This window comes from Rhinatrema bivittatum, chromosome 5 (assembly GCF_901001135.1).
Source record: "Rhinatrema bivittatum chromosome 5, aRhiBiv1.1, whole genome shotgun sequence".
NCBI classification, from domain to species: Eukaryota; Metazoa; Chordata; class Amphibia; order Gymnophiona; family Rhinatrematidae; genus Rhinatrema; species Rhinatrema bivittatum.
Genome location: NC_042619.1, coordinates 240,398,246 through 240,412,331, shown reverse-complemented (window position 1 = coordinate 240,412,331; position 14,086 = coordinate 240,398,246). Strand labels below are relative to the sequence as shown.

Below are 14,086 nucleotides of genomic sequence, written 5' to 3'. Positions count from 1 at the left end.
AGCCTTCTCAAGGGCCAGACCGTAAGACAGAAGAGAGTCAGATCCTTGTAAAGGACAGATCCCTACTGTAGCAGGTCCCTGTGTGGTGGGAGGCACAGAGGGGTCACCATCAGGAGTCTTGCATGTCCGCATACAATGGATGCCTGCGCCAATCTGGAGTTACTAATAGGACTAGTCCCCTGTGTTGCTCAATTCTACGAATGATCCTGCCCAGCAGGGACCATGGAGGGAAGGCATATAGCAACTCTTCTTCCGGCCAGGTCTGAATGAGAGCATCGATCCCCAGGGACCACAGATCTCTTCTTCAGTCGCAGAATCGGGGAATTTTTGCATTGTGAGATGCGGCCAGCAGGTTGATAGACTGGAGGTCCCAGCGATCTATCAGTTGAAAGGCTTCGGCCGACAACTCCCACTCTCCTGGATCCAGGCTCTCCCCCTCTTAGAAAGTCTGCTCTGACTTTGCCTTTTCTTGTGGTGTGAGGCAGAGATCGTCTGTAGATGTATTTCCGCCCATTCCATAAGGAGATCTATCTCCCGAGATGCCTGCTGGCCCTTGGTTCATACCTGGTGGTTGATGTAGGCCACCATCGTTGTGTTTTCCAAATTGAAATTAACGGTTAAAATTAAACCCAGCAAAAACTGAAATTGTCCATCTCATTTCCATCACAGAATCATCCATAGGTCCCCCATCACATCTTCTGTTCAATGGTACTTCCATTCCTATTACTAATAAATCGGCAAAAAATTTAAGTCTGACTATTAATACTGATTTCTCTCTGAAACAATACATATCATTGGTAACAAGAAATTCCTTTTACAAAATACAACTCTTGAAATGTCTTCGTCCTCTACTTTTTTTCCATGACTATCGGACTATTCTTCAATCTCTTATCTTTTCGGGGTTTGACTACTCAAATTCTTTATATATAGGCCTTCCAGATAATACACTTCAACCACTTCAATTAGTTCAAAATGCAGCTGCACGTATCCTATCAGGTTCATCAATTAGAAATCACATTACCCCAGTACTTCAGTCATTACACTGGTTACCTATCAAATACAGAATATAGTTTAAAATCTTAACTATCATACACTCTCTTATTCATAATTCCAATTCTACTACACTATGTTCTCTTCTTCGAATATATAAACCCTCCAGACATTTAAGATCAATGAACAAAAATTTTCTAGATGTACCATCACCCCAACAGGCCCATCTAGATATTACTAGAAAAAAAAAGCCTTTTCGGTAGCAGGCCCAACCTTTTGGAATGCATTACCAGACTCACTAAGATCCATATCTAACTCTAATCATTTCAAAAAATCCTTAAAAACATCTCTTTCAAATTGCATTCAAAATCACACCTATCAAATAATAATTTGTCACTCATTATATTACTTTCATGCACTAATCATGTGGCACCTTATCATTATTACTATTATCATTATTGATGTTAAGTTGTATTTGTATTTTTAATAAATGTGGCTTTTATTTTTGTATTTATTATTTTATATATATGCTTTTTGTAATTTAAGAGATTTTTATTTTTATATTTTAGTTGACACCTCTGTACACCGTTTTGACTAAACATTGTTTGAAAAAGCAGTATAGAAACATTTTTAAATAAATAAAGTATGCGGACCGCTTGACCCTGGAGTCTGTGGCTGAATTGCAAGCACGCCAGCCTCACTGCTCAGGCTTCCAGGCGATTGATGTTCCAGAGGGCCTCCTTCCTCCGTCCAACGTCCCTGGGCCGTGAGTTGCTGACAGTGAGCTCCCAGCCCCGGAAACTCGCATCCGTTGTAAGAACCAGCCAGTTCAGAGAGAACAGGGACAACCCTCCCGCTCAGATGAGTCTCCTGCAACCTCCACTTGAGGTGAGAGCAAACTCCCATTGGTAAATGGAGCCAAATCTAATAGTCTTGGGTTCCAACATGCGGGTTCCAACATGACAGCAGTGAGCATTGAAGTGGGTGCATGTGTGCTTTCACCCATGGCACTACTTCCAAGGTTGCCGCCAACAGAGAACTTGGAGATAGCTCCACATCGTCGGGCGTATTGTGTTCATCAACTGACGCACCTGGGACATCAACTTCCGTATCCATGCGGTCGGAAGACCTTGCCCTGCCTGGTGTCGAAACGGACTCCCAGATACTCCAAAAACCGGGAAGGCTTGAGACTGATCTTGCCCAGGTTTACTACCCAACTGAATTCCTGAATCAAGGAAGTCAACCCTGTTGGTCACCTGGAGACTTTCTTCCAGGGACTTGGCCAGGATCAACCAGTCGTCCAAGTACGGGTGTACTAGGATTCCTTCTCTTCTCAATGCTGCAGCCACGACCACCATAATCTTGGAAAATGTTCTTGGGGCAGTGGCGAGGCCAAAGGGCAGTGCCCGGAACTGATAATGGTGACCCAGTACAGCAAAGTGTAGGAAGCGTTGATGTTTTTGACAGATTCAAATATGTAGGTAGGCCTCGGATAGGTACAGGGAAGTTAGGAACTCGCCCGGTTGTACAGTCATTAACACAGACTGTAAGGTTTCCATGCAGAAATGACTCACTCATAGGTGACAGATGACATTCATGAAGTCCAGGATGGGGCAAAAGGAACCTTCCTTCTTGGGTATGATGAAATAGATGAAATAACTTCCCGTATTTTCCTGTGGCGTACGTACTGGGATTATAGCCCTCATCCTGAGGAGCCTTAAGAGAGTAATCTCCACTGCCTGCTTTTTGTGCTGGGAGTGGCAATGAGACATCATGAATAAGTCCAGAGGAATGCTTCAAAATTCCAGCACATATCTTTCTTGTAAGACTTCCAGTACCCACTTGTCCAAAGTGATGTCGACCTACCTTTGGTAAAAGAGACAGTCGACCCCCTATCTCCTCATTCCGAAGATGGGTCGGTAAAATTTCATTGGGATGTTCGGGACGATACTGAACCCGAACCTGCCCCTCTCTCAGGCTGTCAACTATGAAAGGACAGAGTTCTTCCAAAGGGACAAGTCCTCTGAAATGTCAAGTTTCTGCAGAGACGGAAATGTCGAGAGCCCCTGGACCAGCCCTCACAGGCGAGGAGCACTGCAACTGCTTCCTCTTATCTTCCGGTAGCCAGGGGACTGGAGATTCGCCCCATTTACTGGACAGTTTTTCCAATCTGTTTCCGAATAGGAGTGATCCTTTAAAGGGCATCTTTGTAAGGTTGGTCATGGAGGTTGTGTCAGCTGACCAATTCCACAGCCATAGCTGTCTTCTGGTCGCTACCACTGAGGCCACTACTCTGGCTGAAGTACGGAGTAAATCAGAGCCTGCACAGTCCATGCACCCAGCTTTTCCTGTATCCTGCGCTTACTTTATCCTGCACGCAAGTACATGCATGATGTTATGCACACGGCGCGTGCACAGAGCCAGCACACTACGTGTACCGACCTCCTATGGCGGGCAATAAGAGACACAAATACGCACACAAGATGGCGCTGTCGTGGCCTTCCACGTGGTGTGCTGACCAAGTTTAAAGCAGGGCCTAGCCCAATGGGGGCCACTCAACCTGCATCCCTATGCCCAACGGGATCAGGAACAACGTTGGTATGGTGCGCAGAGCACGGAGACCAGAGGAAGGCAGACCAAAACCCCTCTTCTCTGAAGGTAAATCTTTTTTTTTTTTTTAAACCTTACCTGGGCTCAACACTTACCGGCCGAGTACAGATCTCCAGCTGCGGGGGGAGAGGGCTTTAACCATCACCGCCACACACTGCTTCCTGCACCTGCTGTCTTTCAGCTGCTTGAGCAGCAAAGTCCATGCTGGGAGCCGGCTACCGGACCAAGGCACACCTCTGAGGGATCTTGGAAATCATCTCAGGAATTTTCAACTGGGGGAGCGACCTTCTATCACCACAGGAGAGCGGGGCTCAATCTTTTCTCCAATTTAAAAAGGAGAATTTCTTCTTCCAAAAGGTACAGCGATCCCCATAGGGAAAGCATGTCTACATCTGCTGGAGATGGAGAAATACTGAAGGACCGAGAACACTGCAGGGGTATATCTAGGGCGACATCAGCTTTGAAACCTGATTCCATCTCCTGGCAGGGGAGCACAACCCATTGGGCCCGAGTCCATCTGGCTACACGCTAGGAAATTTTACTTTTATGGTTAATCTGTTTTTGATTGTTATAATCAATATACCATGATAAACAAGTTAACATTTAACAGTGAACATTAAATGGAACCACAGTGATACATTAGAGAGGGACATTAGCGAGGAATGTAACCCCAGCATTGCAGGAGACGAGCCATGTTTGGTCTGACAGAAACCCCCCCCCCCCCCCCCCCCCCCCCAGAACAATATACATCATGTCACTTCCTGAACATGTGTGAAATGAAAACAGATTCTCACTACAGGCCCATCTCCCCACAACCCCCCCCCCCCACCCTCCCAAGAGTTTAATGATGATTAATAGTGAGACATGAAATTAATTATAAGGGGATGCATATATCAGTCAAATTAGATGTTGAATGAGAGTCAATTTAAGAAACATTGTTCAATATTAAACTCCTCGCTCTAGGAGATAAGTGTGTGGAGATAACTGAACCAAGTAGCCTTGAAGATCCGCTGTTTCCAGAATGAGTGGTACGAACATCTGTAATCCAATTTTACTTTTATAAAAAGTTCCTTCAAGAGTTTTACTGCTAACTAGAGCTCCAGAATATTTACAGGAATTGGAGAAATTACTTACCTGATAATTTCGTTTTCCTTAGTGTAGACAGATGGACTCAGGACCAATGGGTATAGTGTAGTCCTGATAGATGGGAGACTGAGTCAGATTTCAAAGCTGACGTCAGCCTACATATACCCGTGAGCATGCTCAGCTCTTCAGTATTCTCTTCGAAAAGCCATTGTGGATATATGTTGCTTAATACTTGATTACCCTTGAACTGGTTCAACTGATTATATATATGTAAAAATTTGAAACTGGAGACTGCCAGTGCACTGAAACAATGAACACCGACACCTGGGCAACTGCGGGTGTCTTGGATTAGAGGTAGGCTGTGACTTACCCTTACTTGCTCAGTCTTGAGGTTTGATACCCGAGGTTCTCTATTTCTGGAGCAGCAGTGGGCAGGATGCTGAGTCCATCTGTCTACACTAAGGAAAACGAAATTATCAAGTAATTAATTTCTCCATTTCCTAGCGTATAGCCAGATGGACTCAGAACCAATGGGATGTACAAAAGCTACTCCCCTACAGGGTGGGAGGCTGCCCGTGGTCTACTTAGTGCTGCCCTTGCGTAAACTGTGTCCTCCCTGGCCTGAACATCCAGGCAGTAGAACCTGGAGAAGGTGTGTAGGGAGGACCATGTCGCCGCCCGACAGATCTCAGCTAGCGAAAGCGGCTTGGTTTCCGCCCAGGAGACTGCCTGGGCCCTTGTAGAATGCACCTTGACCTGTAGAGGTAATGGTTTTCCTGCCTCTATGTATGCTGCATTAATTACTTTGTTGATCCAGCGAGCTATGGTCGCCCACGATGCCGCTTCCCCTTGTTCCTTCCCGCTGTGAAGAATGAACAGGTGATCAGTTTTGTGCACAGGTCCCGATCTTTTCAGGTATCTGACTATGAGTCTGCCAACATTTAGATGGTGAAGGAGGCGGAGTCTTCAGAGTCCTTATGCTCATCTGAAGATGGTCTCGAGATGGTTTGGTTCACGTGAAACTGGGAAGCCACTTTTGGTAAGACGGAGGAGACCGTGCGCAGTTTTATGGTTCTAGGCGTGAGCCTAGGGACGGTTCCCGACAGGATAGTGCCTGAGTTTGGAGATGCAACGAGCTGAAGCACCAAGGATGCCGCCTTCAGTGTTAAGAGGCGTGGTGGCAGACCACAAGTTGGTCTGCAGGAAGTCCCGTCTAGGTAGAGATTCTATAGAGGTGCCGGCCACTTTAGGGTGGTCGGAGTTGTTTAACCCCTTTCCGGGAGTGGGACACATCTGGATGGGTTGCTAGTCTGATGCCATCTACTTTCGGCAGTGAAGCCGGTCAGTGTGGCAAGTTGGAGCTTGAGGGAGTTGAGTGCCAACCCCTTCTTCATACCGTCTTGCAGGAACTCCAGGATCATGGATTATTGGCTGTCCCCAAGAGAATCCCGCCAATTACACCAGTCTTTGGATACTCTCCAGATCCGTATGTAAGGCAGGGATGTGGAGACCTTGCGCGCTGGAAGCAGAGTGTCCATCACAGCCTTGTGTAACTGTGATTCTTCAGGCTAGGCCTCTCAAGGGCCAGGCTGAAAGAGAATTGAGATGGTCCTACATGGAGGATCGGGCCCTGCTGGATGAGATCCCTTTGTGGAGGTAGGCACAAAGGGTTCCCCGCAAGTAGTCTTCGCATGTCTGCGTACCATGTCATCTTGGTCAATCAGGGGCGACTAGTAAACTAGTCTCCTGTGGTGCTCTATCTTGCAGATGACTCTGCTCAGTGGTGGCCATGGGAAAGCGTACAATAGGTCTTCCTATGACCAGGTTTGGATGAGGGGGTCAAGTCCCCAGGGTTGTGGTTCTCATCTGTGACTGAAGAACCTGGGAGCTTGGGCATTGAGCCGGGTTGCCAGTAGATCTAGAGCTGGGAGGCCCCAGCTATTTACTATCAGTTGGAGGGCTGTGGTCAACAGCGTCCATTCCGCCGGGTCTAGGCTCTCTCTGCTGGAGTATTCTGCAGAGACATTATCTTTTTCCACGAATTGGGAGACTGAGATCCCTCGTAGGTTTATCTCCAGCCCTGCCAAGAGAGGGTCTATCTCCATAGACACCTGCCAGTTCTTGGTTCCTCCCTGGCGGTTGATGTAAGCCACTGCTGTCACGCTGTCCATTATTCTGACTGACTCACCCCAGAGGCTGTGGCTGAATCGCAAGCATGCTTGCCTGACTGCTCAAGCATCCAGGCAGATTATGTTCCATTCTGCCTCTTTCTTGTTCCCTTGTCCCTGGACTGTCATTTCCTGGCAGTGGGTTCCCCACCCTCGCAGGCTCGCATGATCCAGTTCGGTGGGGATAGGCTTACTCCTCTGCTTAGGTGGACTTCCTGTAGTCACCATTGGGGTTGAGCCTGAACCTCTGCTGGTAGTTGGAGGTGAATTGAGTAGTCCTGGGACAGTGGATTCCATCATGACAGAAGGGAGTGCTGGAGCGGTCGTGTGTGGGCACTTGCTCATGGAACAACCTCCGGGGTTGATGCCACGAAGCCGCAGGCTTGAAGGTAGGCTCATACCTTGAGGCATGCATTGGTCATAAATTGTCATGATTGTTACTTCAGTTTTCTTCTCCTTGGGGGAAGGAAAACTGTTCTGTTTGGTGTTCACGACCCATCCGCGCTCCTGCAGTAGGCTCTTGAATCTGGTCGCCTGCCTGCTCTCCTTCAAAGATTTTGCTCTGATCAGCCCGCTGTTCAGGTGAGGATGTACCAGGATCTCCTCCTCCTTCTTCAGTGCTGCCGCCACGACCACCATGATTTGGTGAAGGTCCTGGGGGCAGTTGCTAGGCCCAAGGGAAGCACCCGGGACTGGTAATGGGGACCCAGTATCGCAAAACGCAGGAAGTACTGGTGATCCTGATGAACTGGGATGTGAAGATAGGCTTCGGAAAGGTCCAGGGAGGTTAGGAACTCTCCCCATTGTACTGCCATTATAACGGAGCGCAGGGTTTCCTTGCGGAAATGTGGCATCCGTAGATGACAGTTGACATTCTTGAGATCCAAGATGGGTCGGAATGACCCTTCCCTTCTTGGAAACGATAAACTAGATGGAATAGCGCCCAGTAGCTTGCTAGAGCGTGGGCACCGGAGCTATTGCTTCAGACTGACTAGTCTTGTTAATGTGGTTTCTACTGCTAATCTCTTGAGTGGGAGTGGCAGGGTGATCTCATAACTTTGTCTCGATGGATGCAGCGGAATTCCAGAGAGTACCCCTCTCAAATGATATTTAGGACCAATTTGTCCGACATTATATCGACCCATCTATGGTAGAAGAGGGCAAGTCGACCCCTATGGTTTCTTCCTGTGGATGGGCCTGTCTCGTCTCATGTGGGGTACGGCTGGAGCCTGTCCCCGGTCCTGCTCCCCTCTTGGTGTGTCTGCTCCAGGAGAACTGGTTCCTTCCGGAGGGGCGAGGTACCTGGGGCTGCGTTCCTGTAGAGTCTAAAGCGCTGTGAACGTCTGCCCTAGGTCCTTCTGGGGGAAGAACGCTGAGGTCTTTTACCTCTATCTTCCAGTAATCGGGGCACTGGAGATTCGCCCCATTTGTTGGCTAACTTCTCCAAAACGCTCCCGAACAAGAGAGATCCTTTTAAGGAGAATCTCGTGAGATTTGCTTTAGATGTCGCGTCTGCAGACCAATTGCATAGCCATAGTTGTCTTCTGGCTGCTACTACCAAGGCAACATCTCTGGCTGGGGTGCGCACGAGGTCTAAGCTTGCGTCAGTGAGGAAGGATGCCGCAGATTCCATCGTATTTCCAGCCGAATTTGCATCTCTCAAGAGGAGTAATCAGGCACATGCTACCAGTGTGCAGCAGAAAGCAATCTGCAGTGTCATTGCTATTGCGTCAAAGGCCTGCTTAAGGATGGGCTCCAATCGTCTGTCCTTTAGGGATGCTCCTCCCTCAAGGGGAATCGTTGTTCACTTTGAGACTGCACAGGCGCTCCTTAGCAGCAGGTTCCAGGGGGTATAGGGCTTCCAAGGGTTGCCCCCCCCTTTGAAGTTGGCCTCCGGGGCATTCCATTCCAGGTCAATCAGTTCCTGGATGGCTTCCAACATAGGACAGTAGCATGAGGCCTTACGAGAGGGAACCAAGATATCCTCTTTGGTTCCATCATAGGGTCAGTGCCCAGCATGCCCCACGTCTTCGGAGTCTGAGAAACAAGGGCTGGTAATTCGTCCTTGTGGAAGAAGTGAAGCATGGTTCGGTATGGTTCCATCCCTGGAGGAATTTCTCCTTCTTCCAGGGAGTCACTCATATCACTGAGGTGTCTGGGCTCCTAATAGAGATATTCTCGGTTAGGTGAGGCCTGACTCAAGGCATCCGAGTAGTGCCGGGAGGATCTTGTGCTCCCGGCCTGGTTTGAGCCTGGTGTGCAGCGGAGGCTGTTCGCAGCCCTTTGAAGAATTCCACCCAAGAGGAGGTCCCTGGGTCTATGTTGATCCCAGGGGAGGGGTGGAGTTATGCCCCAGAGGTGTCCTCCTGTGGGGTGGTTGTGCTGAGATACGCAAGTCTAGGGATCAATCCTCAGTAGTTTCGAACCCCTCCGACAGTGGGGGTCCGTTCCTCCTGGGTTCTTCGCACCGCGGGCATAGGCAGGACTTCTATTCAGTCTGCGCGGCTGTTGTGCGCGCGGCTCGAATGTGCACTTGGCTCCGAGTTGTGCGCGACTCTATGGGGTGCGCACAAGTAATGCGCATAGGCCGCCGGTAGATCCTACGCGTACCTCCGAGGGGGAGGGAAGATGGTGCCGACAACCATCGCATGCAAGATGGCGCCCCCCTGAAGGGTCTCCACGTGTGTGCACCCTTGGACTGGATCAGGCTCTAGCCTAACCGAGGCTGCTCAACCCGATCGGGATTCCCTCTTTAACTCGCTGGAATCAGAGTCAGTACAGCGATCCGAGTTCTGGAGACCAGAGCCCTTAAAGTAAAGTTTCCTTCTTACCTGGTCTCATCGCTTACTGCTTGTGTATTGGACGGTCTCCAGCTGCGGGGGGAGATGGTTTTACCTTCACCGCCGCACTCAGATGCGCACCCGCTGCTTTCAGCCACTCTGGGGGCTAAGTCCAGACCGGGACCAAGGCACACCTCTGAGGGATATCTGAAATCACCTCAGGCATTCTTGACTGGGGCAGGGACCCTTAGGTTTCACCGCAGGAGAGTGGGGCACGATCTTCTTAAAGGTATATTTCTTTCTTTTTTGCTGTAGATTTCTTTCCTTTTGATGTAATTGTTAACACTATTCTACTGTGGAATAGTGTGCGCATCTATGGGAGGCGGAGAAATACTGAAGAGCTGAGCATGCTCACGGGTATATGTAAGCTAACGTCAGCTTTGAAATCTGACTGTCTCCCATCTGCTATCAGGAGCACGCTATACCCATTGGTCCTGAGTCCATCTGGCTACATGCTAGGAAAACCCTGATTTTTCTCATCGCCTAACCAAGGTAACTAGTGCTGATTCACAAAAAAGACAGACATGCCCTGGATCCAGGCTCCTACCACTCCATCTCTCTTCTGGATGCATATGTAGATATTAGCAAAGATTCTGCAATTATGGCTCAAAATGATAATAGGGATATTGGTTAAATATGATCAAAGGGCTTTATCAAAGGCAGGCTCATCATGGCAAACATGGCCAGACTATCTGGTTTGATTATAGTATTGGACGCGAAAAAAGTCATCGATAGGCTTCAGTGGCCCTTCCTATTTACAGTGATAGTCTTATGGATTTGAAAAAGGGGGGGGGGGTTTGACTGGATGCAGACATTGTGCACCCATCTTATAGCTAGGGTGTTGAGATTAATGGCTTCCTTTCAAATTCCTTCCCTATTCGGGGAGGCACAAGGCAAGGGTGCACACTGTCTCTTCTTGTTTGACCTGAATAAAATGAAGAAAGTACTAGCTCAATGGACAGATTGGATACAAGTATTCTGGGATTTCTCCTTAATGGAAGAGCACAAAACAATTCCTTTTATGCAAATGTTCTAAAGTTCCTGACCAATCCTCAGACTTCTGCACCCAGCCTCCTTGCAGTATTGGGTGGGTATGTTCAGGTTTCGGAATACAAAATTATTTTTGTTGTAGGGCCTAGATGTCCATATAACATTAGGATGGCCACAGAAGAGATTAAAGATTTGGATATATTTATTCCTAGGAAATAAGTCTGATTTATATAAAACAAACCATGCTCCGGTAGTTCAAAATATCCAGAACAACCTGCGGAAATGGAATGACATGTTTATGTTATGGGCAGGAAGGATTGATATACTCAAAATGGGCAGGAAGGATTGGGATACTCAAAATGAATCTTTTACCCTAGTTAATATATCTCTTCCAGCACATTCCATGTACTCTACCTATGAAATTCTAGCCACTTAATGATGAAATATCTAGATTTATATGGAAGGGCAAAGCACTAAGAGTAAAGATAAACACACTGTGGAGGCAGAATAGCGCTTCCCAATCTGCCTGGTTATTATTGGGCTTCCAGGCTGGCTTGCTTAAAGGAATGATTAACAGATTTTGAACTGCCCTGACTCTCTTTGAAAGCTGGGCTGGTCAAGGGGGTTGATTTGTTCTTACTCCTGATGCTGCCAGGCACTCAAAGCTATCTATATAGTTGCACACACATTGATGAACAGGGACGAATCTCATTGAGCTTTTGAAAAATGAATTTGGGTCGAGGATGGAATCTGAGATATGTATACATGGATCAGAAAACTATCTAAATCTGAAGGAGTGGGTTAGATTAGAAGGGTGCCCTCCATGGTGGAACTATTCTAATGCCAGTGGAGAAAGGTTGCAAAATAATATCTCCTCTCTATAAAGACCCTATTGATTATAAGACTAAATTTATGGAATAATTTACCTGTGGAGTTGAGGTTAATGCAAGATTTAAAAATATTTAGGAAAATGCTTAAAGCATGTCTTTTTAGAGGCCTTTGGAACAGCTTAGTGACCTGGCAGCATAACAAATATGCAGAATTTTATGTTTTGACATGGTCGATTTGGCAAATGTATAGCGATGTCATTTTGCTTGATGTTTTTATATTGTTTTATGTTAAGTTTGTAATCCGCTTAGCATGATTTTATCATTATAAGCAGACTATAAATATTTTAAAGTAAAAAGAATCTAACATTTTGGATTGCTCAATGGAATGAGGGCTCTATTTACAATACAGAAAATGGAAAAGAATTTGGAAAGTAGCACAGATATACAACGTAGATTTGAGCCAATGCATGAATTACTGCATAGAACATATGAATGCCTGCTCATTTTAGCTAAATTTTCTCTTTCCTCCTCTAGATTATGTTGGAGAGGCTGCAGCAAGGAGGGATCTTACATATATATGATGACCATTTGCCTCAGTCAAAGATTTTTTAAAATCCAGATAGAAACAAAAGTAGGGGATATCCTGGGGCAGAAAGTGAAGCTCCTGCCAGCCTTGCATCTCCTGGGACTCTAGGAAGAAAATAAACTTATGAAAAACATCTAATGTATGTGCCCAATTATTAAATGCAGCAAGGATCACAACTGCCACTTTTCAGAAATTGCACCTATTGTTAGTGCCTTGGCATAAACAAGTCCATGAAATTGTTTTAATAAAGAAGTTAACATATGAACTGGTGCAATATATGATAAAATATGAAATAAATAATGGGAATATGATGGGCAAAAATGTGATCTATTCACTTTTTGGGTGTTCTCCATGCTACATGTATTCTGTGATGTTGATATACATACAATTGTTATATAAACTGATGTAGTTGGTATAATATCTGCCTGCAGTTTCAAAAAAAGAAAAGGTTATCACTTTATATATTTTTTCTGACATCCTTCACATTATAAAGCATAGGTATCAGATTATGAATTTTGGACTGGACTTACCCTGGAAATGTTTACATATGTACCTATGCACATAATATGCACAGAAACAGAGGTTTTCACTAACACAGTTTCACTAAGCATAAAATGTTTCTCATTTCTTAGCTATTTTATTTCTTCCCATTAAAACCTACAGCAAAGAGTTATATTAAAAATCTTCTTCGGTTACATCTTTAGTCCCAGAAGGGGTTGACTGGCAGGCTCATCCTTACCTTCAGGGGCTGCATTTACAGCAGGAACTGACTTCAGTTTTTCAAGATCTTCTTTATATTCTTTCTTAAGCAGCTTCACTATTTTTTTGCTATAACTTGATTTCTTGACTTTAAAAACTTCTTCTTCTTCTATAAACAAAAAACAATAATGGTAATTACCTGACAGCATATTCCTCACCCACAAAATAAATATTCTCGAGACAGGTCCTTCCGTTTCAATTAATAAAAACAAACAAGAGGCAGCAGGCCCCAGATCCCGAGACAGATAATCCGGAGACCTAGGCACAGGGAAGGGGTCCAGGGGATAGGGAAGGGGCGCTGGATAACCCCAGACAACGAGCCCCGAGCACAGGAAAGGGGCCCCGGATAACCTCAGACAACGAGCCCCGGGCACAAAGAAGAGAGCACCGGATCCTCCAGCCTCGCTCTGGAGGCTGCAAAATCCACAGAAAGGATCCAACTAAGCCGACCCAACTCACCCTCCTCCTCGCGGAAGCTGAGCAGAATCCCCTTGGGGGCCGGAGCCCCATCCCGCGGCCTCTTCCTGCCCGGAAGGCCGTTTCCTTGCAGCAAGGCCTCGGCCAGGCCGCAGCTCTCTATCCCCGGGCTGTCACCAGCGCTGTTGCCGGGCCCAGACAGCTCGAAACCGGCTCCCTGCTCCGGGCCCGCCGGCGCCAGCGGCTCTTCCTCCGGCTCCCGCTCCTCTTCCTCCGAGTCGTTCCTCTTCCGCACGTTCACACGCCGCGCTTTCCGGAACATGATGAAGGCTCCCGGCGACAGCGCGGGAAACCCGGGACCAAGCAACCGCTCACCGCCACCTGAACCCCTCCGAGACCCAAAGAGAAAACATCAGAGAGAACAGGAAAGCGCCACCTGTTGGCCCCAGTCAGAGAAAGACCAGAGAGAGCGAGAGAAAGAACAGAGACAGCGGGAGAGCGCCACCTGCCGGCCCCCGGCAGAGAAACATCAGAGAGAGCGAGAGACAGCGGGAGAGCGCCACCTGCCGGCCCCAGGCAGAGAAACATCAGAGAGAGCGAGAGACAGCGGGAGAGCGCCACCTGCCGGCCCCAGGCAGAGAAACATCAGAGAGAGCGAGAGACAGCGGGAGAGCGCCACCTGCCGGCCCCAGGCAGAGAAACATCAGAGAGAGCGAGAGACAGCGGGAGAGCGCCACCTGCCGGCCCCAGGCAGAGAAACATCAGAGAGAGCGAGAGACAGCGGGAGAGCGCCACCTGCCGGCCCCAGGC

The 14,086-nt window shown here is 47.5% G+C and overlaps 1 protein-coding gene across 1 annotated transcript in view; it reads right to left on the bottom strand.

Annotated features, from left to right (window-relative positions):
* PAXBP1 (PAX3 and PAX7 binding protein 1) overlaps positions 1 to 13,709 on the bottom strand; it is a 275,602-nt gene extending 261,893 nt beyond the window's left edge. Inside the window, exons 1-2 of the mRNA XM_029603577.1 lie at positions 13,319 to 13,709; positions 12,840 to 12,968 (exon numbers count right to left, since the gene is read on the bottom strand). Of these exons, the coding sequence (XP_029459437.1) occupies positions 12,840 to 12,968; positions 13,319 to 13,598 (409 nt within the window). The 5' untranslated portion in view covers positions 13,599 to 13,709. The remainder of the gene's footprint in view (positions 1 to 12,839; positions 12,969 to 13,318) is intronic.
* Positions 13,710 to 14,086: the final 377 nt, after the last annotated feature.